This window comes from Sphaerulina musiva, assembly GCF_000320565.1.
Source record: "Sphaerulina musiva SO2202 unplaced genomic scaffold SEPMUscaffold_2, whole genome shotgun sequence".
NCBI lineage: Eukaryota > Fungi > Ascomycota > Dothideomycetes > Mycosphaerellales > Mycosphaerellaceae > Sphaerulina > Sphaerulina musiva.
The window spans coordinates 2,873,321-2,895,913 of NW_016017384.1; the positions used below are offsets into that span (position 1 = coordinate 2,873,321).

At 52.9% G+C, this 22,593-nt stretch overlaps 10 protein-coding genes across 10 annotated transcripts; 5 read left to right on the forward strand and 5 right to left on the reverse strand.

Moving 5' to 3' along the window:
* Nucleotides 1-37: 37 nt before the first annotated feature.
* SEPMUDRAFT_114962 (uncharacterized protein) lies at nucleotides 38-1,504 on the reverse strand (the record flags this gene model as incomplete). Its single annotated transcript, XM_016901121.1, has 1 exon — nucleotides 38-1,504. One exon carries the CDS (start codon nucleotides 1,502-1,504, stop codon nucleotides 38-40), a length of 1,467 nt encoding a protein of 488 aa, XP_016764021.1.
* Nucleotides 1,505-1,624: 120 nt separating this feature from the next.
* On the reverse strand, nucleotides 1,625-3,693 carry SEPMUDRAFT_147644 (Fibrillarin). Its single transcript, XM_016904435.1, has 4 exons — nucleotides 3,544-3,693; nucleotides 3,341-3,483; nucleotides 2,097-3,288; nucleotides 1,625-1,915 (listed from the first exon to the last, which is right to left on the reverse strand). Exons 1-3 carry the CDS (start codon nucleotides 3,650-3,652, stop codon nucleotides 2,539-2,541), a joined length of 1,002 nt encoding a protein of 333 aa, XP_016764022.1. The 5' UTR covers nucleotides 3,653-3,693; the 3' UTR covers nucleotides 1,625-1,915; nucleotides 2,097-2,538.
* Nucleotides 3,694-3,846: 153 nt separating this feature from the next.
* Nucleotides 3,847-4,898, forward strand: SEPMUDRAFT_147645 (60S ribosomal protein L17). The gene is made up of 3 exons (XM_016904436.1): nucleotides 3,847-4,118; nucleotides 4,224-4,411; nucleotides 4,469-4,898. Exons 1-3 carry the CDS (start codon nucleotides 3,902-3,904, stop codon nucleotides 4,622-4,624), a joined length of 561 nt encoding a protein of 186 aa, XP_016764023.1. The 5' UTR covers nucleotides 3,847-3,901; the 3' UTR covers nucleotides 4,625-4,898.
* A 296-nt stretch (nucleotides 4,899-5,194) lies between these two features.
* SEPMUDRAFT_147646 (phosphoglycerate mutase-like protein) lies at nucleotides 5,195-6,908 on the forward strand. Its single transcript, XM_016904437.1, has 3 exons — nucleotides 5,195-5,271; nucleotides 5,439-6,220; nucleotides 6,667-6,908. Exons 1-3 carry the CDS (start codon nucleotides 5,239-5,241, stop codon nucleotides 6,869-6,871), a joined length of 1,020 nt encoding a protein of 339 aa, XP_016764024.1. The 5' UTR covers nucleotides 5,195-5,238; the 3' UTR covers nucleotides 6,872-6,908.
* Nucleotides 6,909-7,156: 248 nt separating this feature from the next.
* On the reverse strand, nucleotides 7,157-8,726 carry SEPMUDRAFT_81122 (uncharacterized protein). The gene is made up of 4 exons (XM_016910263.1): nucleotides 8,647-8,726; nucleotides 7,895-8,581; nucleotides 7,440-7,739; nucleotides 7,157-7,377 (listed from the first exon to the last, which is right to left on the reverse strand). Exons 1-4 carry the CDS (start codon nucleotides 8,666-8,668, stop codon nucleotides 7,316-7,318), a joined length of 1,071 nt encoding a protein of 356 aa, XP_016764025.1. The 5' UTR covers nucleotides 8,669-8,726; the 3' UTR covers nucleotides 7,157-7,315.
* An 818-nt stretch (nucleotides 8,727-9,544) lies between these two features.
* On the forward strand, nucleotides 9,545-11,316 carry SEPMUDRAFT_124078 (Ribonuc_red_sm-domain-containing protein). Its single transcript, XM_016901881.1, has 3 exons — nucleotides 9,545-9,673; nucleotides 9,745-10,005; nucleotides 10,076-11,316. Exons 1-3 carry the CDS (start codon nucleotides 9,644-9,646, stop codon nucleotides 11,033-11,035), a joined length of 1,251 nt encoding a protein of 416 aa, XP_016764026.1. The 5' UTR covers nucleotides 9,545-9,643; the 3' UTR covers nucleotides 11,036-11,316.
* A 936-nt stretch (nucleotides 11,317-12,252) lies between these two features.
* Nucleotides 12,253-15,889, forward strand: SEPMUDRAFT_147650 (WD40 repeat-like protein). The gene is made up of 3 exons (XM_016904438.1): nucleotides 12,253-12,645; nucleotides 12,725-12,909; nucleotides 12,993-15,889. The coding sequence occupies exons 1-3, from the start codon at nucleotides 12,477-12,479 to the stop codon at nucleotides 15,729-15,731; spliced, it is 3,093 nt and encodes a 1,030-aa protein (XP_016764027.1). The 5' UTR covers nucleotides 12,253-12,476; the 3' UTR covers nucleotides 15,732-15,889.
* A 257-nt stretch (nucleotides 15,890-16,146) lies between these two features.
* SEPMUDRAFT_36988 (P-loop containing nucleoside triphosphate hydrolase protein) lies at nucleotides 16,147-17,988 on the reverse strand (the record flags this gene model as incomplete). Its single annotated transcript, XM_016908654.1, has 1 exon — nucleotides 16,147-17,988. A coding segment is annotated over one exon (1,842 nt), but the record flags the coding sequence as incomplete, so codon positions are not given.
* A 1,404-nt stretch (nucleotides 17,989-19,392) lies between these two features.
* On the forward strand, nucleotides 19,393-21,236 carry SEPMUDRAFT_147651 (glycosyltransferase family 4 protein). Its single transcript, XM_016904439.1, has 3 exons — nucleotides 19,393-19,507; nucleotides 19,559-19,625; nucleotides 19,686-21,236. The coding sequence occupies exons 1-3, from the start codon at nucleotides 19,491-19,493 to the stop codon at nucleotides 21,198-21,200; spliced, it is 1,599 nt and encodes a 532-aa protein (XP_016764029.1). The 5' UTR covers nucleotides 19,393-19,490; the 3' UTR covers nucleotides 21,201-21,236.
* A 27-nt stretch (nucleotides 21,237-21,263) lies between these two features.
* Nucleotides 21,264-22,190, reverse strand: SEPMUDRAFT_114971 (acyl-CoA N-acyltransferase; the record flags this gene model as incomplete). The annotated part of the gene is made up of 1 exon (XM_016901122.1): nucleotides 21,264-22,190. The coding sequence occupies one exon, from the start codon at nucleotides 22,188-22,190 to the stop codon at nucleotides 21,264-21,266; it is 927 nt and encodes a 308-aa protein (XP_016764030.1).
* Between the last annotated feature and the right edge of the window lie 403 nt (nucleotides 22,191-22,593).

Here is a 22,593-nt window from a genome sequence, read left to right on the forward strand (position 1 = left end):
GGGGGGGGGCGGAGCGGGGACATGGGCAGAAACCAACTCACTCCAGATCCTCGTCGGACTCTTCGTCTAGAACATAGTTGACATGCTTGTGAGCACGTCGACTAGGCGCTCGTCGTGAAGGCGTCGCGAACGGAGTTGGGGATGGGGACATCCTGTGTCGATCAGCCCGATTGAGCTGCGAGTTCAAGCGGTCGTTCAATCGGTGCGTGTTGCGAGGAGTCGGCATTACTTCACCTTCGAGATCGAAGGGCGGTTCCGAAAGTTCGCTCTCGGACTCGCTGTCTTCTGGCTCCTCATCGATGTCGTGGTATTTGCGCTGAGCACGAATGCTCCTGCTCCTGCCCGCATTGTGAGCATGATAAGGGCTCGTCTCCCCACAGGCTCCGTTCTTCCTCCGTTCTCTCTCCTCCATGTTGACAGTCCACGCTCCGCACTTGCAGTTCTCGTCGCCGAAGTCGAGTGTGACCTGAGTTTTTGGCTGGAATTTCCAGTCGGGATACTGTGCCTTGTGTTGTGCAGCAATATCTTCTGCTTGCTTGTCGTAATACTCCTTGATCCCAGCCAATTCCGGTCGTTGCTTCATTGTATCCCACAGGAACTTCGCTTGTAGAATTGTAAGTCTGCCTCTACTCTTGAATTCATCTTGCTCTTTCTTGGGCAGCAGTGCGAGGAGTGCAGGTGGCAAAGTTCTCACTGAGCGGAAGTTGATGAAAGAGTTTGCGGGTCGTTTCACCTTTTCGAACGTTGCGGCTACTGGATGGCAGATACAGGCTTGGATGATGGAAGAGCGTCGAGGCGTGTATTGATCGGGGCTCCTCTTCTCACGGCGACGAAGGGCACGATCGCTTGCTGCGATACGTCTTTTGTTACGGGCTTCGCTGCGTGAAGTCAGAGGCCGGCGCTCTGCTGGCTGATTTGAGGAAGTGGACGGTGGGAAGAGCTGGTCGAGATCCAGGCCAGAGTAGTAATCGACATCGTAGACTTCTTGACCTACTGGGTAGGTGCTTTGCACATATGGCCCTGTAGATCCTGATGCATTGGGCTCCGGATAATGATGCGCATTGAGATCCGTGTAGGCCTGGAAGTCTACGTATTGCTGCTCGTCGAAGGCTGTCACGGCGGGAGCGGGTGCAAATTCGGGCGCAAGGGCGGGTGCAGGAGCGGGTGCAGGAGCGAACGTAGGGGTGGTCGTAGGGGCGGGCACAGGAGCAGTAGCAGCAGTCACTATCCAAGATGGGACAGGGGTTCCAACGTAGTAGCCTACTTCGGGATGGTAGAAGTTTGACTCGTGTTTGACGGGGATGTGCCAGCCAATGTCCGTGCGGAACGAGTATGTGACACCTTCAAGAGGTGCTGAAGTTGGCTTCGTGGAGGATTGAAGGGGAACTTGGGGTCGACTGCTGGCCATGGACGTATCGGTGTTGTAGCCTGAGTTGAGGAGGCAGGGGTCGATGGCGAGTTCATCTGCCGGCCGCCCGAACGAACCGAAGTTCTGATGGGCCATTGTGTGTGGCGTTGGGTGTTGTGGATGCGGTGATGTTCGTGACACTAGAATCTTTAGCTAAGCGTACCAGACGCTATGTGAGAGTGCTGAAGAATGTAGTGGTTGAGAGTAAGTTGGAGAGGGGAGTTCATTTCCGGCTTATGTATCTTGTCCGTCTTTGTTCTGTTCAGAAAAGTATCATTCATTGTACTGGCATTGCAAAAGGCTCGCGACAGTTCACTTCAAAGGACGAGTGTCTGGTGAAAGCCAAGATCTTCTTGTTGATAGACAAAGAGGGAAGAGCTCCTCTTGTTTCCCGCCTTGTAAGAGGTGAAAGTGAAAGAAGCAAAACAATTTCTTTATTCTACAGTTAGTCAAAGAAATGCGCGCACGGTTGACCCTCAATATTCGGTACAATGAACAAAAGTGGATCTGTCAAGAACAATTAGCGCATGTCCATGGTGGAATATCATGTTGTCGAAGTGCAATCGAAACCTCAAGTCAGAAAGACTAATCAATAAGTTCCATCAACGCCACGTTGGGCTCCGGATCTAGAGCTAATGATGTTCATCATATGAGGATGGAAGAAGAAGCAGGAGAAGTGCCAACGAACCTTCAGATGAATATAGGACATTTCCTTTCATGTCCAAGCAAGTCGCCACAAACGATGTGTAGGCCCTGCTTCCCTCCAACGTCGTCCAAGAGGAACGAATCGGAAATTGGGTTAGCGAGGCAATTTATTACTCTTGCACTTCTCGAAAGCGGCACAACGATAGCCATTGAATTTGGGCTGCATTGCAATTTGACATCCGTGCGTATACTTCATCTGCTCACGTTCGCTTTGAGTGGACGGTCCATGAAAATGGACGGGGCGAAAGTGAGAATGCTGTACAGAATGTTATGAGGTCTAACACAGCAAGTAAGTCAAAATCAATCTCTCCGAGCCTGGTCCTTGGGGCTTATTCGATGCGCCTTCATTGCGCCACAGAACGCCAACCCGAACTGAGTTCCATTGTAACATCGTCATATTCATCTTGACAAAAAGCAGCGAAGGCTTATCCGGCACGCTGGTAAACACCGACGACCATGGCATGGTCACGCTCGAAAGGCTCCAGTGTGAGTTGCTCTTTTGGCTTGATGCGCTCTTCCCTGAGCTTGACTACTTCTCTTGCGAACACAGCCTCTGGTGATGCAGTCGAGTCGATACAGCTGGCTTTGATGGAGATGAGGACACCACCGCCCACCTTGAGAAACTGGTGAGCATTCAGACCGACGATACGTGCTTGATCGGGTTGCGCAACGTCGGCGAAGATGCAGTCGACCATGCTGACGAGCATACGATACTTGAGAGGGTGACGGGCATCCTCCACAATGGGGATGACGTTTGTGCGATGTGTGGCCATGTTGATCAGGTCGCGACCAGATCGGTGTGAGAATTCGACGGCGAAGACGGTACCAGTTGGACCAACAATGTCAGCGACGTGCGAGACAGATGTGCCAGAAGCAGCTCCCAGGTAGAGAACTTTGCTGCCAGGCTTCATGTGGATGTCCTCAAGACCACCAAGGATACCTGCCGCCAACTTCGATCGGAAAGGATTCCACACGCGATACTCGGTCTTGGTTGTGACAGAGTCACCGTTGGTCGCGTCGCCGGTGGTGGTGTTGGGTGTGTCGATGGAGATGCGCTTCTCACCGTAGACGGCCTCGCCTGGAGTCAGGTTCTTGGTCACGAGCAAATCTTCCTTGCCGCGAGCAACGAACACACCAGCGTGTCTGTGAGGCTCAATGATAACTTTCTGACCACCCTGGAAGCAGTTAGTGGGGTCAGTACAGAGGTATTGAGGATAGTTGTTGTACCTTTGCACCTGCGCCGCCTCTGCCACCGCGAGGAGCTCCACGCCCACGCGGTGCACCACGTCCTCGGCCGCCGCCACCACGCCCACCTCTGTCGCCGAAGCCGCCGCGACCACCGCCTCGGCCACCGCGGTCGCCAAAGCCACCTGGATATTGTCAGCAGGTTTTTCTTGTCTGTCCGAAGCTCAGGAAAGCTAGTGGAATACCTCTTGAGCCACCTCGCCCGCCTCTGTCGCCGCCGAAGCCGCCTCGTCCGCCGCCTCGTCCTCGATCACCACCACCACGACCACCTCGGCCTCCAGGAGTGAAAGCCATGTTATCGAATTGAGCAGTGGAGTGATGTGGTTGTTGGGTTGTGAAGCTGGGTTTGCACGAAATCTTGAAGGGAAGCTCTCGACGAAAAAGTCCACTGGAGCTAGTCCAAGAGGAGTCTAGTGGACAGAGTTCGGACAATCTTGGCACGAACACTTTGAGATTTCGACTGGAGCCATCTCGACTTTGCTGCTGCACGCCCAACGACCATCCCCCTCGACCACCTACCCACCCACCCACACCGACGACGACATGGTCCGTTACGCCGCCACCGAGATCGAGTCCGCCAAGAGCGCCCGCGCTCGCGGTTCCTACCTGCGTGTGTCGTTCAAGAACACCCGCGAGACTGCGCAGGCCATCAACGGATGGAAGCTGCAGCGCGCCCTCACCTATCTCGACAACGTCCAGAACAAGGCCGAGGCGGTGCCCATGAGGAGATATGCTGGGAGCACTGGCCGTACTGCCCAAGGTACGTAGCCCATCTACTGGTGATGTGGCCGTCAGTGCGGGGATGCATAGATGGAGACACACATAGGCGCGGAAAGCGGACAAACATACTGAGACTATACAACAGGCAAGGCATTTGGTGTGAGCAAGGCTCGCTGGCCCGTCAAGTCGGCTGAGTTCTTGTCCTCGCTTCTTAAGAACGCTGAGGCCAACGCCGACACCAAGGGTCTGGATACCTCCAACTTGATTGTCAAGCACATTCAGGTCAACCAGGCACCAAAGCAGCGTCGCCGCACATACCGTGCTCACGGTCGTGTGAGTCTTCTCTTCCCCCTGCTCGACCCTGTCTTGCGATACTAATGATATACCCAGATCAACCCATACATGAGCAACCCATGCCACATCGAGCTGATCCTGACCGAGGGCGAGGAGGTCGTGCACAAGGCCCCAGAGACTGTCGCCCGCACCGCGCACCTCAATTCCCGCCAACGTGCTACACGCCAGAAGAAGGCCATCACTGCCGCATAGGTCTGATACTCAACTTGGAATTGGCTGGAGACAGGCGGAGTTTGATAGGTGTTTCGTAGAGGTCGAATGGCGCATGATGACAAGCCACCAATTTCACCACGAGAAACGGCGAGGGGAATGGCAAATGGACATTGCATGTCGGCAGGGCACACGCGGGAGTTCTATACCATTGCTTGACGCTGCCGCTGCCGCTTCTGCATTCTGCAGTATAGAGTGCACGCATTAGACCAGCTCCATGTATGTCTCAAACGAATCCAAAAAGCTTGAATTCACCTACACAATCCATGCCGCGTTTTGACTGCCAAGATCAATATGAAACCACTCTCGCAACATGCGCGACCTACTGTTGGCCTGTAGTGCTCTCTGCTCTTTGTTTGCCTCAATTAGGTAGGTCAGTAAGGTACATAGGTAATGTTTGATCCAGTGCAAAGACAAACGAAGGAATGTCATCATTCCATATTTGCACAGCCCTCGGCCCATCTTGTTCCATCCTTCCACTTCCATCTCGTGAACTTTCGTTTGTGACAATCCACTTGCCACCTTCTTGAAGGAAACAACAGTGACTACTCAGCTTCACAATAATTCTCCATAATACAGCACCTCCACCAACGACGATGCTGGAAGTCATATATGTCGTGAGACATGGCGTAAGTACATGCATCTCGCTCTCGTCGACCTCTTCAATCAAGTCTATCCAGAAATCCATCGTTCTTCGAAGCCATACCTACTGTTCTACTGCTCGGTAGTCCCACTACATCGACATTCCTACTCCCCTCCAAGAAACCGCACTGACGAACGCCTTCTTCTCCTATAGTACCGCTCAAATTGGACTGTCGACCCTTCCACAGGCCACTACAACAGCACAGTCCCCTCTCCCACAGGCATCGTGGCCGACCCAGCGCTCGCCTCCTACGGCGTGCAACAAGCCCAACAACTAGGCAAACACCTCTCACAAGTGCATCCACCGGTAGATCTCATTTACTCCTCGCCGTTCTACCGCTGTATCCAAACGCTCCAACCCTTCACAGAAACTCAAAAGTCTTCTGGCAAAAACGCCACCATCCACGTCGACCGCGGGGTAGGCGAGTTCTACGGCCAAGCACGTTTCGATCATCCTTCTCCCGCGACCATCTCGGTTCTGAATGAACATTTCGAGAATTTGGTCGAAGCGGAGAAGAGTATTATCCCTTCGAAGAATGGCGAATCGATTCCTCAATTGCACGATCGCATCGCGTATGCGCTCAGCAGTATCATTTCTCGGGCAGACTCTGACCAGAATGAGCCCAAGACGTTATTGATATGTACTCATGCGGCTGCTATGATTGCCATCGGACGGGCTCTGACGGGGAAGATGCCGGAAAATGAGGGAGAAGAGGATTTCAACTGCTTTACGTGTTCGTTTTCGAAGTTTGTGAGGAAGCCTCAGTCGAAGTTTACGGGTGGTGGGTTCCGAGGGCAGATTGCCGAGGGGTGGGATGAGAAGAAAGCGGACGAAGTGCCCGATTTGGGATGGAGGGGAGCAGGAGTGGGAGGAGGTTGGGATTGTGAAGTGAATGGAGACTGTTCATTCTTGAGTGGCGGAGCAGAGAGAGGATGGTGAGTTCACATTTCCCTTTTCTTTTCGCATCATGCGTACGCGTGCTTCTTTTTTCCCCTTGCTTTTCTGCTTGCTATTGAAAAGATTTCGCGAAAAACAAGAGGTGGCAGTTAACCTCTTTTTGTTCTTCTTTCAACTTGCAGGAATTTCGAGATGGAAAAGGATCAGTACAAGATGGAGTATGGCAAAGCACCCGAAACTCTCGGTCCTGCCCCTACTGCCGAGCAGCAAGCAGCAGACCCACCCAAAAAGAGATCCCAGTAGTGCTGGGATCTCTCTTACCTACCTTATCTGTGGGCATGATGTGGATGGGGTCATTTTGCCATCATTAAGCGCTGCTGCTTCCGTTTTCCTTTTTGCTTTGGTTGATTTCAATGCGCACCTCATATCGGCGGCTCGCTGCTTACACAAACACACGCGTGATCTTCTCTCTCTCGAAAAACAGGCACTTCACCGGCGATGAAGGTTTCCTAAATTACGAATTTACCGGCGTCGGAACTGATGGAATCGAGGCGGGAAGTGAAATTGCTGCTGCGGATGCTTCTGTCACCACCACGACGGCGGCGCCGCCAGAGGTGGATTATGGGTCTGAGTCTTTGCGTGTGCATTGGAGCGATAGAGTTCGAAAGTCGGGGACGACACGACTGTGATTGATAAATAGAAAATTAAGGGAGCTGCGAAACTTGGGGATGCGGTTATTCTTCTCTCTCCCTTCCCCCGCCCTCTCTCTCCCTAGACACAATGAAACAAAACGAAACGGCATGCAAGGTAGGTAGGTAGCGTAGCTGAGAGACGAAGTCGGGAGAGAGTACAGGTAGGTAAGGTATGATGTAAAAGGTACTGAAGGTACCTACTTGGGCATGCGGAAAGTTCTCCAGAGCAAATCAACAAAGAAAAGAAAAAGAAAAGAAAAAAGAAAAAAGAAATAGGTATGAGGCATTTTTCCTTTCCATTTATGTATGCGCACCGTGAATTTTGGTAACGCTGCCTACTCGACCCCTACATACACTCAGAACACCACCTCGTGGCATCCAGCAGCAGCAGCAGCAAGTACGAAGGCATGGAGGCAAGCGTGTTGCTTGGGAAGCTTCCCATCACAAAAACGCCTTCGCCTTCCTCTCCTGGACAGCATCCGAAGCCGTCCAAGCAGGCTTGCCTACAACACCAAATCTGTCAGTTCTTCGTACATACTATACAGAGGGAGAGAGGACTCCGGACCATTTGGAATGCTCGTATCGACGAGATCCTCGGTGGCGGTGGTGGTGTTGTTGCTGCTGCCGCCAGTGACGACTGCCTCAGGCTGGACTGCGGCTGGCGGGCTGGGAGGAGAACATGGACCACCACCAGAATTGGAAACCTGGCCTTCGGTTGGCTGGATTTTGAGCTGCTGGACGTCTTGCACGAGATCTTCGATGCGGTCGCGGGCAGCAGTGAGCTTGGCGATGATGCCGTCGCGGTCGTGGAAGAGAACGTCGATTTCCAGCTGCATGTTCTGGAACTCGGCGGTTGGGAAGTCTCCTAGAAGTAGCAGGGTGAAGAGTTAGCAAGTGTTTCTGTCTGAAAATGAGGACCTATCTCGGCCATGCCGGTCTCCCAGCTCAGCATGCCAGTGGAGCATGAGATCAGGGAGGTACCGAACACAGGGGATGCTGTCGAGTGGTCATGCTACTTACCAGAAGAGGGCACAGCGTGGTTTGTGGCTGCAGCAACGGCATCTTGAGCAGCTCGCTTGGCCTCATCAATGGCAGCTACGGCGATCTCCTTCTTCAACTCCTGGACCTTGTTGAGCTGGTCGGCGATGGCACTCAGCTTTCCTTCGGCCTCCGCAAGACGAGCCTGGTTGGCAGCGATGCGTTTTTCCTGTGCCAGTCCTTGTAGAGCGAGCTGAGTTTCGAGCTTGAGCATGCGCGACTCCATTCCAGCGAAGCGGCGAGACTGGACGGCGACCTCGTCTTCAGACTTGGCCAGGCGGAACATCTGGCTATGGAAGAGCCGCTCCGCCTCGGTCTCTCGCTGCAACTCGTAGAGAAACATGGCTTGGATGGCACTGGCTGGTGGCAGGCGATTGCTGCACTGGCGGCCAATGCCCACGAGGTCCTCGGCGCCATAGCGCTGGACAGCGGGCGCGTGGAGGGAGTCTTCTGAGGGTGGTGAAGAGGTGCGTGATGGTTCGCCAAAGTCGCCATCGTCCACTATGTCGAGGTCGTCAGTGGCAGCGCGTGCCGATGGAGCACCGTTCACGTTCATTTCGAAGGCAGTGGCTGTGGCCGACAGTGATCGCGGAGTGGAAGAGGGCGGGAAGGCGGTGCTGTCAGTCCCGAGAGTTGCAGGTCGCTTCGGGCGCAGGTGTGGCGGATGGACTGTGGCCGCGGCGTCAGTGGTCGGATCAGGTATCAGTTGATGCATGAGATGGCATTCGACTTACTGCGAGCAGTGAACGTGGCCATGTCGAAGATGCGTGTAGGTCGGAGGCTTGTGCAAAGGAGGCGCTCGAGAGGTTGCTGGTGTTGTGGTGGATGTTTGACGAAGAGTTCTACCTAAGGTAAGGAACCTAAGGCAGCTTGGTAGGTGTTCTAGCATCACGTCGAATGTCTTCTGCCACGCGTGTGCCTTGGGTGCTCCCGACAATGATTCATATTTATTCGACAAACATTTGCCTTTTGAGACATTTTTCACACGCTGTCGCCTTGCACATCTTGATCCTCGTCCTCGTCCTCGTCCTCATTATCGTCTTCAAGCTTGACGTCTTGATGTGTTCATTCTCGCTGCGTGGTCTACCTCTACGCCACCAGTCAGCTCATGCTGAAGCTCATATGCCACTCTGCACTTGGAGGGCATTCAGATCTTCCTACTCACAACGGAGAAAGCGGATTTCACACTACGTTCCTGGTCCACTGCAGCCATGTCCGATGGACGCGCGCAGAGTGCCATATCGCGTCGCTCTACTGTAGACTCGGCACATATCCTTTCTGAGTAAAGGTAAGGTATGTGCTTACATGTTCCTATGGTCTGCTGTCCGGCATGCTTCCGCTCTTGTGCCCCCAACGTGCTGGCTAAAGCAATGTTTGCCCCTGGCCTGAGCAGGAGAATGGTCTGATGATTCCTCATCATCAACGCGGGCCGAGAACGGATATCATCATAGTACCTACATGTATGGTCGACTCAGACGGAGACGCGGACATAGACGAGGCTGGAAGACGCGTTTGGTGGGTCTTGGCCAAACAGTGCACGGACCATACACGCGATCGAGCGCGACGCGACTGAGCCTTAAAGTGCAGACATCTTCCTCTCTCTCTCTCTGCTGTTTCTTTATTCACAACAACAACAACGCGATTTCTCTTGCCACGCGCCATCTTCACATCCTTTGTCCTCGCCATCCATCGTCATCACACCGAACATACATACAGAGACCAACATCTACCATGAGTGTGCAGACCACGCCGAGCAAGAAGGTTCGCCAATCATGACGTTCTCGCGCCGCCGCGTGCCAGACCCTGACCAGTCTTCTAATATTCTCTCGCAGGCGACCTCAGCCCTTGAAGCATTCAAGATGGAGTCCCCGATCAAGAAAGTGCAGTTCTCCGAGGCCGACAAGGAGAACCGCGAGGCACAATACGCATCCGACCAAGTCGCGGTTCCAGTGAAAGGCATTCCAGATGACCTGCCTGAGCCAATAGCGAAGAAGGTCGAGGCAGAGACGATAAAGGAGGACGATGAAGAGGTGGAGCCTTTGCTGGCGGAGAACCCACAACGATTCGTGTTGTTCCCCATCAAGTACCACGAGGTAGGTCAACAATAACGCGACTCTGACGCGTCAACAAAGTAGATGGACACGCGCGCTGACAAGGGAACAGATCTGGAACATGTACAAGAAGGCCGAAGCATCATTCTGGACCGCCGAAGAGATTGATCTATCAAAGGATCTGCATGACTGGAACAAGCGCCTCACCGACGACGAGCGTTTCTTCATCTCACATGTTCTTGCCTTCTTCGCCGCATCAGATGGCATTGTCAACGAGAACCTGGTGGAACGCTTCAGTGCCGAAGTGACCGTACCCGAAGCGCGATGCTTCTACGGATTCCAGATCATGATGGAGAACATCCACTCCGAGACCTACTCCCTCCTCATTGACACATACATCAGCGAGCCTAAACAACGAACATACCTGTTCAACGCCATCGACAACATCCCTTGCATCCGCAGAAAGGCTGACTGGGCACTTCGATGGATCAGTGACAAGAGCTCGACCTTTGCCATGCGACTGATCGCCTTTGCTGCAGTGGAAGGCATCTTCTTCTCCGGCTCTTTTGCATCCATCTTCTGGCTGAAGAAGCGTGGTCTGATGCCTGGCCTCACCTTCTCCAACGAGCTCATCTCGCGCGACGAAGGCATGCACACCGACTTTGCGTGTCTGCTGTTCTCGCACCTGAAGAAGAAGCCATCCAAGGCTGTTGTACAGAGCATCATCGTCGAGGCCGTCGCGATTGAGCAAGAGTTCTTGACAGACGCCCTCCCCTGCGCACTCCTCGGCATGAACGCGAAGCTCATGTGCCAGTACATCGAGTTTGTGGCCGACCGTCTGCTCCTCGCGCTTGGCAACCAGAAGTTCTACAACGCCACCAACCCATTCGACTTTATGGAGAACATCTCGCTCGGTGGCAAGACCAACTTCTTCGAGAAGCGTGTGGGAGACTACCAAAAGGCTGGTGTCATGGAGGGCATCAAGAAGCAACAAGCTAAGAGCGATGCTGCTACGCCCGGGTTCGAGGCACCTCTGATGAACGGTGACTTTGCCTTTAACGAGGACTTTTAAAGAGGTGATGGTAGGGTGTAGTGCATTGCAAACTGGCGTTTGGGGACATGGGGATCACGATACTCTGATGGGCATGGCACGGCATGGCATGGCCAGGGGCGTTTGTTATTAAAATGAGAGTCAAGATGTGTACTCTTTTTTGCGACTTTTGTCTCTCGACTCATGTTCAGGATAGAGAACAACAACAACAACACCAAGATATGACAAGAGGGAAGGAAAATGATACCCTGCAGTAGAGAGAAGTTGCACAATTTACTGTATTATCATATTATCAGAACCAATCACTATCTAGGTACTGTTCTCCGTTTTAACGTGCCGCTGCGTCGTCCTCGGATGGCTCGCATACATGTATGCGCCTCAACCCACAATACATCATTTCATCATCATGATTTCTTCCCGTACCCGTCGCTTGGGTGGCTGGGCGTTTGAGACAGTGTTTCTCACGGATACTCGTATACCAAAAAACCTCCCTCTTGGCAAATATCCTACCGTGTGAGGTACCTCTTAAAACGCAAAGGTCACATGTAGGTATACGGTAGCGTACGGTACCGTCTTCGTTGACATGTATTTTATTTATCCCAATTGTAATTTGTCGGTGTCCTGGTACTGTCCCTTGTGCACATCCGCATGTCCCAAGAATAAGTCTCACGCGATCAATGATGATGTACGACACGTGGGGGGTCAGGGGGAGAATACATGTAATGGAATGAAGGTAGTTCGGTAGATTGTAGATGGTAGAAGAAAAAGGGCCAAAAAAAGCAGTTCTACCGCTGTTCCGCCGTTCGTCGTTCGTTCGGTGTGATATCAGTACGAGGCTACGAGGTTAAAGTGGATATAATCATTGTAATATCAGATGCGCGTGTCTCCGGCGGATAAAAGAGAACATGATGACGTCGTCGCCCTGCATCCCATGCCATGCGCCGATGAAGTCAAAGCTCCGTCGTATCTCAGTAGTCTATCTATCTACCTTATATGGCTGTAGTGAACTTCTCATTGACCTCGTAGTATTGTGATATATACCAACTCGTGAGTCCCACCATCTGAGCCTCTTGTCTACCTTCAGGACCCAGGTCAACAACAACTCTGCACCTTTGAGACTACCTGACTCCTCGGGCCCCGAGCGAGATAACAGATAGAGTTTCTACAAACCAACGGACCAACCAACCAACGGAGAAGAGTTTCATACCTCCGAATTGACTTGTTCTCCCAACCCCCCCACGCAAAAGGCAGAATCTGGGACGAATGAAACACCATCTTACAGCACTCGCATGCTCGTTGTTGGCAGGTTGCCATTGTCGCCGTGGTCGCGATTCAATAATGCGACAAGGACTACCTAGCAGTGAATGTTGAGGGACTTCTCGCGATCGCAAGCAACTCCGAACCATCGAAGGGATACCTATAATAATCATAATACCTATTGTACACCACTGTGCGAGCGGACATGACCGCCGGAACGCAACATCTCCCTTCCATTATCTTGACCGATCCGCACAACGAAAAGGGAGTTCCGAGTCCAGCGCAGAGTCCTGCGAAGGAGATTGGAGGATTCGCGGAGGGATTGAGCGCGAGGGTGGTTGGTGGCGGGAGGCCGACTACGCCGGGGAAACATGGTAGGTGAAGTGGAGTTCCAACAAGAAAGAGCGTCGAGGTATGGCAGAGATGTGGAGGCTGACGATGGGTGCGGGTTAGGACGACCAGAGTCGGGCTCGAGCTGGCCTTCGCCTGGCCGGCTGATCAGGACGCTGTCAAACAATGCGTCAGCTGGTGCAACCAACGGCCAGGCTCGGGAGGATGCGAATGGGAACAACAGACCGCAGCACGAGCAGCAGCAGCAGCAGCAGCCACAATCACCCGGCATTGATCCTTTATCACAGGTAGGTAAGCGAGTTCCTGCTGTGTCCTGTCATCAACCCAGGAAGCAAGGAGAAATCGCATGCTGACTGCGTTAACATCACAGCACATCCTCCGCCGGACCAGCGCGATTTTGACCACGCTGAACAGCAACAACTCCAGCACGCCTCGACCTAGGACGGCTGATGGGAGAAGCCAGCGCGACGATGACAAGTCCCAGTCTGGCGGCGACGAGCAGAGAGCCACTTCTCCCGGACCGCACTTCGACACCGCATCCCGAATCGACGCGAATGACGCGACCGCCCACGATCGAGACCGAGAGTCGCGCAAAGAGATCAAGAAAGGCGTTAAGGCTGTGGCGTTCTTAAGCAGGCTGATGGGTGGCACCAAAAAGAAGGATGCGCTCGAAGACGACACGCCCGAAGACGAGGACACTGCGAGCGATGATCGACCAGAAGGGAACGACGCGGAGGTCTTTACGCAAAAGATGGATAATATGGGCTTCAGTCCGAGACATCCACAGCCGCCAGCGTATATCAAAGTCAGGGCAAAGTACAAACAAGAAAAGGACTTTGACCGATTATTCCTCGCGCAGGAGTTGTCTTGTAATCAAAAGTCCAACATTTCGAGACAGAGCTCGAGCAATAAATTAAGGAGGAAGCATAATCCCACCATTCCTGATGCCAGCCAGACGATCTGGGCGATGGAGTTCAGCCGGGATGGAAAGTACCTTGCAGCAGCTGGAGCGGACAAGATTGTGAGGATTTGGGCGGTCTTGGCCAGTCCCGAGGACAGGCAGAAGCATGAACGGCAAGAAGCGTTGGAGAGCGAGGGTGATGCCGCTCACGCTGAGCATTTGAGCGCTCCCGTCTTCCAAAGCAAGCCCATTCAAGAGTACGAGGGTCATTCTTCGACGGTGCTGGACTTGAGCTGGAGTAAGAACAATTTTCTGCTCTCTTCGTCCATGGATAAGACTGTGCGACTATGGCATGTGAGCAGGAGCGGATGTCTTTGCACGTTCAAGCACAATGACTTTGTGCCATCGATCGCTTTTCATCCCAAGGACGACCGCTTCTTCCTCGCAGGATCGCTGGACTGTAAGCTGCGACTGTGGAGCATACCGGACAAGAATGTGGCATTTGCAGCACAAGTGCCGGATATGATCACCGCTGTCGCGTTCACGCCTGATGGCAAATCGGCCATGGCAGGCTGTCTTAGTGGCCTCTGCATGTTCTTCGAGACGGAAGGTTTGAGGTATCAGACTCAAATCCACGTGCGATCAACTCGAGGTCAAAATGCCAAGGGTAGCAAGATCACGGGGATCACGGCATTCAATACTCCCGCTGCGGGCGATACCAAGGTGCTGATCACAAGTAACGATTCTCGTATCCGACTCTACAACTGGCGTGATAAGAGTCTGGAGCTCAAGTTCAGGGGCAATCAGAACAATTGCAGCCAGATTCGAGCGAGTCTCAGCGATGATGGCAGATATATCGCCTGCGGGAGCGAAGACAAGAAAGCGTACATCTGGTCTTTGGAGCAGCCGTATGGCGAGAAGCGTGACAAGACGCCACTGGAGATATTTGATGCACATAACTCCATTGCCACGGCTGTATGCGTTGCGCCCACCAAGACACGACAGAATCTGAGCAGATCAGAAGATCCAGTCTACGACATCTGCAACCCTCCCCCCATCACATTACTGAGCCATGCAGAACGGTCTGGAGCGGACAGTGTACATTCTTCATCGCAGCCGCAAAGCGTTACTGGCAGTGTCGTTCATACGCCGCCGGACTTCGAGAGACCCAAAGAGTCGCCGCAGTACCTTGCAAAGACTGGGCACAAAGGGGGAAATATCCTTGTTACCGCAGACTTCTCTGGCAGGATCAAGGTCTTCCGACAAGACTGCGCATGGTCCAAGCGACAAAGAGACGACGATCGTGCCTCGCTGTTCTCCAAGAGGGGTACGAAACCGGGAGTCGCTCGATCACTCGCTTCGAAGCCCAGCCTGACCAGCTTACGCGAACCACGACGATCGACCTCGACATTGGCTGGCAGTGATCGAATCCTCTCCTGGCAGCAAGGTCTGTCAAGCACATCAAACGTGGCAGCGGCGGCACGCAGTGCATCCAAGTCGTATCCACCGGTGCGAAGCTCCACCAAAGCATCGAACCGCAGCCGAAGCAATTCACCCAAAAAGTCGACGGAAAGCAGAAGAGGTCGGACGATGCCTGGGGCGAGCGACAAAGCCACCAGCGTCAACTCTGCCCAACCGCCTCTGCCTAGCTCACATCCTCTCGCCGCTGGTGTCATGGTCCGATCTCCTTCACCTATCAATCGTGCGCCCATGAATGGCAGCACGGACCACCGTAATGGAAACGATCCACCCCACAACAGCTCCGCTCCAACTTCACCTCGCTACAACAGCTCCACGAAGGACGACAATAACGCATTAAATCTCGATCCCGCTGGCAGATCGTACATGTTCTGGGACAAACAGCTCTGGCAAGACCACGCCAATCGCATCAACGACCTCCACAAATCTCAAGACCAACTCGCCGCGACCGGAGCATATCGCTCTGGAAGCAGAGATGACGGCGACGGCGACGGTGCGGGTACGATGCTGCTGCGCCCTCCGTTGAAACAACAGAATTCGCATGGGACAGTGGTGAGTCAACTCAGCGATGAATTGACGGATGAGAGCGGCAGCGAGACGTACGAGGATGCGCGAGAGGAGGACGAGGAGGAGCGGTGTCCCAAGTGTGGTGGAACGAGCTTTAGTGCGAAAAAGAAGGGTAAGGAGGGAATGAGGCTGGTGTGTACGACGTGTGGGCATGACGTGTGATTGTGAAGACGGTTGTGAGTGAGTAGGTAACCAGGTTTGGTTAGGTTAGGTTACTATTGGTGTGGTGTGGCGTTGGGCGGCATGCGTGTGTGTGTTTTCAATGATACCATATGAGATGTGAGATGTAAACTTTTTGGAATGATTGAACTGCCTACTTACCTAACTTCATTCATTCATTTGCCTTTCTTCTCGTGGATTCAGTTGATGTTTTGTTGATGGTACAGGTACCCGAGGTAGTACATGCTTATGTGCACACTTTCAGTTCTTTCTTCACATCTTTGCCTACATGTAGTCGGACAGACAAGCGACCAATCAATCACATATTGAGCTATACATTCCGTGACTCGGCTCCAAGCGAGCGCGCAGTCGAATGAAATATCTTCTCCGCAGAGACCCAGCCTGTCGCTCGCTATTTTTACTTCTTCTTTTTCCCACCAGCGACCTCCTCCTTCATCCCCTCCAAAGCCTGCCTGTACTTCAGGCTCAACTCTTCACTCGCTCTTCCCACCTTTGTCTCTTCCACCGCCATTTTTCTTCCTATCCGCTCGCTCCTCACCACCTCCTCCTTGAACCACCCTGCTTGGCGATGTGTATAGAGCGTCCAAGCCTCGCCTGCCCTTCCCGCTCGTGCTGTGCGACCGACTCGATGGACATAATCAGTCAGCGACCGCGGAACATCATATTGCACCACATGTGTGAACATTCGTCCTGCAAAGCCGTCAAGACCACGACCCGCGCGGTCGGTGGAGATGACGATGAGTGGCTGGGACGGGTTGGATTGTGGCGATTTCGGTGTGTTTTTAAGAATGGTGTGAAGATATGGTTTCCAGTCAGGAACCAGAGTTTTGATGAGGTGCGTCAGGCGATGGGCAGTCTCGGTGCTCGATGTGAAGAGCAGAATGGTGGGGGCCACAGATTTCTCGTCATGTGTTAGTGGCTTGGACAGACTGTCCGCGGCGTGACTGGTGGACCTTGGACGGACAGATGTGGCCTGTGGAGAGTCTATGTCCATGTCAGACGAAGCCTCATCGCTCTCGTCGGAGCTGTCATCAGAGTCACTGGAGCTGATCGAGGAGACCTCACTTCCAGAGTCTGAGCTCGAGCTAGACTCCACGCTACTGCTTCTCGATGGTTTGGTTGGGCTTGTCTCAGCGCTTTTCGCCTCGGTCTGGCAGAGGATTCTCGATCTTATAAGCTCAATGGCGACAAGCGGTTTCTCACTTCCATCACCCGTGGGCACGCAGTACTCTCTGAGAAATGCCGGCAGTTCCATATCTTCTGAACTATCATGTCCCTCGACAGTAGCATTCGCCCGCCTGGCATATGCCTGTGCCCCAGACTCGGCTTGTTCGGACGCCTCTGCACCACGCTCTACCACAAGCTTTGGGAACCGCAGGCGAAACGCATTCTCGACCTTCACGTCACCTGGCATAGTTGCAGACAAGACTACCTTGCGCAGCCGAGGTGGTTGATGCTGCAGAGGCTGCGATCCAGAGTAATCCCTATAGACGTGAAGCTCGCGGTATGTTTCCTGGTTGAGAAGGTCTAGAAAGCTTCTGTGTTGATTGTCAAGCATCCTATCCGCCTCGTCCAGAACAAGCCATTCGATATTCTCAAGTGTGAAGCCTTGCGTGTTTTCAATGTGGTCATGTAGTCTCTGCGGTGTGCTTACGAATATGTCAATAAGCGACTCGTAGGTTGGAATGAAATTATCAATCCAGGATGAGTCCAGCATGGTCTCGATCGATTGCGCAGTCTTTGGATCTGGTTGACTAGCTTCGAGCCATGCCGCATATTCAGTCAATCTTACGTCAATTGGACGATTACGATCCAGTGCGATGTCCGCTTGATCCATGTATCGCTTGTATTCCGCTGGGTCGTATCGTTGTCCTCGATGAACGAGCTTCTTCTGCTCCTCTCGCAGACTGTGCTTGCTGTTCGATTGACCAACCTTGATTTTGCTACCTTTGCTGAGTGACTCGGCCACTGCTGCCACTTGAGTGACCAACTCCTGTGTGGGCACGATGATCACAGCACTGAGTCTGCCCAAATTGACGAGGTTTGCGCTGGAGTGGCGGAGGGCCTCGACAATGGGAAGTAAGTAGGAAACGGTTTTACCACTTCCCGTAGGCGCACTTACAACAACATCAGGCAGCACTTTTTCTGAGCCTGGTAGGGACTTTGCACCTGGAATTCCTGGGGGTAGCAGCAGAGGCACCAATGCCTGCTGAATAGGCAGAGCGCCATGAAGATTCAGCTTCTCCAATCGGTCACACGTGAGCGGATCAAGCTTGAGTTCGGTCCAGGGTTTCTTCTCGGAGGCCGAGTCGACAATCAAAGGCTCTCGTAGCCATTTCGGTTTTCCTAGATCTTCATCAGGCGTGAGTTCATCGGCTGCTGCGTCGGGAATTTCCAGGTGATCCACTGTCACTCGCTCGATTTCGAGTGTTTTTGCTGTATCTTCTGGCACAGGCGATCGTTTGGCCGATTTCTTGAACTTCCCCAGTAATGAAGTATGCTTCAATAGATGACTGTCGCTGTCATCTTTCTCCACCAATTCTTCATCTTTAGCGCTACCACTAGTAAGCACAGCCTCCAGCTTATGTCGACGTTTTTTGGGCAGAGATGTAGGGTGAGGTGGAGCTTCTTCGACTGTAGCAGTGTCTTGCTGGTCCTGTGGTTCTTCCCTAACAACCTCCTCCTTCGACTCTTTCTTCTTCCTTTTCTCTTTGACAGGCGCTTCCGTCACAGGCTCTGCAGCTTCTTTCTCCTCCTGCGATTCTCCCTGGCCGACCTCCTCCTTGGACTCCTTCTTCCTCTTCCTTTTCTCTTTGATAGGCGCTTCCGTCACAAGCTCTGCAGCTTCTTGCACCTCCTGGACAACAGCAGGCGGCGGTGTTGTCTCACTAGATAGCCCGACCACTTCACGACTATCGTCACGCTGTTCCTTGGGCGCATCGATCTTGCCCGCGACTCGCAGACCAGCCTTCCGTGCTTCTGCCTCTAGTTTGTGTCGCTTTTTGTTGTTTTTGATGTGCGAGAAGTCTCCTCTGGCTTCAGCAGCGGCATTGGCAGCCTTGATTGCGTCGTCTGAAGGAGCAGCCTTTTCAATGTTCACTGATGCAGCGCTTTTACCCGTCTCCGTCACTGTCACTGCAGCAGAGCGGGTGTCTTTAGAGGTGCTGATTGTGATTGCCACAGTTGCAGGGTCAATTCCCTTCTTGCGGAGCTTTTTCGCCTTGCGTTCTGCGACTTCATCTTCCGTCCGCTCTCGCTTGCGCTTCTCGGGTGCTGGTGGCGGCGGCGGTGGTGCTTTCGAAGGAGCAGTGGCCGGTGTGGAGCCTGAATGGAGTGCGACGTCTTTGGGCGGGATGTACCGCTTGTATAGCCCATTCATAACGACGACTGTTGCACACCAGATACTTGAGGCAAGTGAAGATGAAGTTCTTGACGATGTTGTATGGAAAAATTACGGCATACCGTAGCTTACAGATGGACATAAGTTCCTCTCTCCCGAAACTATAATTCGGCTCGTCCCGCATCCCTTCACTTCCCTCTTTCACTACCACCTACCTACACGAGTATACTCTTTTCTGCTTCAACCACTTTTGCATACCGCATTCGGAACATATGTGCGAGGTCTCGACACCTTGACGCCATGCAGACGCTGAACAACCGCAAGCTCTGGCCGAAGCGATAAAATCGTCCTCACCAGACCCTCTTTCGTCCCATTTTCAGCCATTAATTACCTCATTCAAGATGCCGTACAATATCGCGTCAGTCGTCTTTGCCTATTCCGCCATCTCATGACGCTCATATCTCTCCAGCATGGTCTCGGACTTCTTCTTCCCTCAGCCCGGAGGTGTTGAAAGCCATATCTACCAGCTGTCCAGTGCAAGTCATCCTCATTCGAGCCCGCCATTTCACGAGTGACATCAACTGAGTGCTGTGCAGAAACTCATCGATCGTGGCCACAAAGTCATCATCATCACACATGCCTACGATTCTCCTGGTCGCTGTGGTATACGCTATCTGACCAATCGCATCAAGGTATACCATCTGCCTCACTGGGTTGTCTACAGATCGACCACCTTTCCCACTGTATTCTCATCCTTTCCCATTCTGCGGAACATCTTCATACGGGAACAGATCCAAATTGTGCACGGCCATGCATCTCTCAGTAACCTGTGCCATGAGGCCATTCTCCATGCTCGGACCATGAGCCTACATACTGTCTTCACCGATCACAGTCTGTTCGGCTTCAGCGACGCCGGCAGTATCATGGCCAACAAATTACTTAAGTTCAGCTTGAGCGATGTTGGTCATGTCATCTGCGTCAGCCACACCTGCAAGGAAAACACCACCTTACGAGCGTCGTTGAATCCGCTGGCAGTGTCTGTTATCCCGAATGCTGTGGTGCCTCGCGACTTCCGACCATACTCTCCTTCAGAGGCCGATAACTTCAAATCACGTAGCAACAAAGATGTCTATTTGCCACCTCCCCCTGATCCAAGCAAGCCTGTCGGACCTGGCGATCCTATCACGATAGTGGTCATCTCGCGCCTGTTCTACAACAAAGGCACTGATCTGCTCATCTCTGCACTTCCACTCTTGCTGCGCCTACATCCCAACCTGCGCTTTATCATTGCTGGGAGCGGGCCCAAAGCGATCGACCTGGAACAGACTCTCGATAGCTTACCTCAGCAACTCGTCTATACACCCTCAGGGCAAGCGCGAGTCACACTACTAGGCAGCATCCGCCACGAGGAAGTCCGAGATGTCATGGTCCGTGGTCATCTCCTCCTCAGCACATCGCTCACGGAAGCTTTTGGCACCGTCCTCGTGGAAGCAGCTTCATGTGGGCTCATGGTCGTTGCAACCCGAGTCGGTGGCGTTCCAGAAGTCCTCCCTTCGAACATGACAGTCTTCGTCCTGCCCGAGGTCGAAGACGTGGTCCGGGGCGTGACGGATGCTGTCGGCATCCTCACGTCCTCCAAGACTGTCCGGCGAGACAAATTTCACGACCTCGTCAAGAACATGTACAGCTGGAGCGACATCGCACGTCGGACGGAGCGTGTCTACGACCTCATCACCGGCACGCCGTCGGCGCCTGACAACGAGGGCTACTACGATGACGAATTCAAGCATTATGGGCAGCCTGCACAGAACTTTGTCCTCAGTTTCGCCCTGATGGATCGACTGAAGCGATATTACGGCTGTGGAGTCTGGGCGGGGAAACTGTTTGTATTGGTAGCCATTGTGGACTATCTTCTCTTTTGCGTGCTGGAGATGATCTTTCCGCGAGAGAACATCGACATCTGTCCTCCTTGGCCGAGTGTCACCAAGTGTGCGCTGAAAGATGACGAGGAACAACAGCCATTGGATGAGCATCAGAGAAAACAGAGTGTCGCTAGCGCGAATGTCAAAGCCAAGAAGAGGAGGAAAGAGTCAGGGCGTGATGAGGATTGATTTTGAAGAGAAACTCCCAGAACTTCTTTATCCAGCCATTCATAGTACTTCACGCAATCACACTCAAGCCCTCTCACCTACTTTCACTTCTGCTTCTCCTTCCTGTTCCTCTTCTTCTTTTTCTCCTTCTTCTTCCTTCCCTGTGATCGCAGAATCCTTCACCATAGCAATATATCTCCTTTCATGATCTCCATCCCACTCCTCCGCCCTCACCACCCCCACATCCACCTCTCGAAACCCCAGCTTCCGATACAACCCCAACCCCGCCTGACTTGCTTCCAAATACATCGCCAACCCCAACTTCTCCATTTCCATGATGCCCCATCGCACCAATTCCATGCCCACTCCTCTCCGTTGAAACCGTTGATGCACACATAACAAGTTCAAGAGGATATATGGTCTGCCTTGCCAGATTCTTTGTCGCAGAAGCGCGTTCATGGAGAGGAAATTTTGAGCGATTTCGGCTTGTCGGCCGCTGCACCAGTCTACTGTCGGGAGTTGGGCCCATTCGGAGCGGGGCCGGGGGTGAGCGTAGATGTTCCAGAGGGCGAAGCCGAGGATTGGGCGGTCTTGGGGGAATTGTGTGGTGGTGGTGGAGGGGGTGTTTTGGGGATTTTTGATGATGATGTTGCTGTTTATATGGGTGTTTGATGGGGATAGGGAGGAGGATGAGGTGGAGGCGGGGTGTGTTTTACTACTGCTGCTGCTGCTGCTACTCTTACTACTACTATCACTGCTACTTTCACAAGTATTGCTACTACTACAACAGACCATCCAGCGGGCAGTAGGGTCCGTGTTCCAGTATTTGAGAGTTCGGTCGACAGCGGCCTGGCGAGTTTCGGGGCTGTAGTAGTCATCACTTGGGAAGAGGGCCTCTTGGTAGGGGTCGCCTTCGAAGGCGGAGAATTGTATTTCTATGATTTGAGGGATGTCTGCTTCCGTTGCAGGGCGGATCTGAAGGGTGAGTGGACTTGAGGCTGATGAAGACATGATGGAGAATGGTGATAAGAGTGTCAGTATGGAGTGTGATCAGTCCTGGATAAGGTATGATATAGTGATATAATGATATAAGAGACGAGTGGTGAGCTCCTCTGATTCCATCTAGAGCTCTTCTTGCTAGGATCTGCGTGGTCGAGGCTCGAGTCCCGAGCAACGAGGACTTCTCGGCAGGTTCCTACGACCCACGTCTCTAAGGAGGCACGAGCCGATACTTAGTAAGGTAATCAATATCAAACCTGTACCTGTAAGACTGTGCTACCCTGTCAGTCTGCAGGACGTGAATGTCAATGCAGTGGGTCGGGTGTGAAGAGTCAAAGACGACAATGCAGTGGATGGCAGACGCATGATGCAGGAGAAGATGTACACTTACCGGTATTTTACATCCATATCCAGA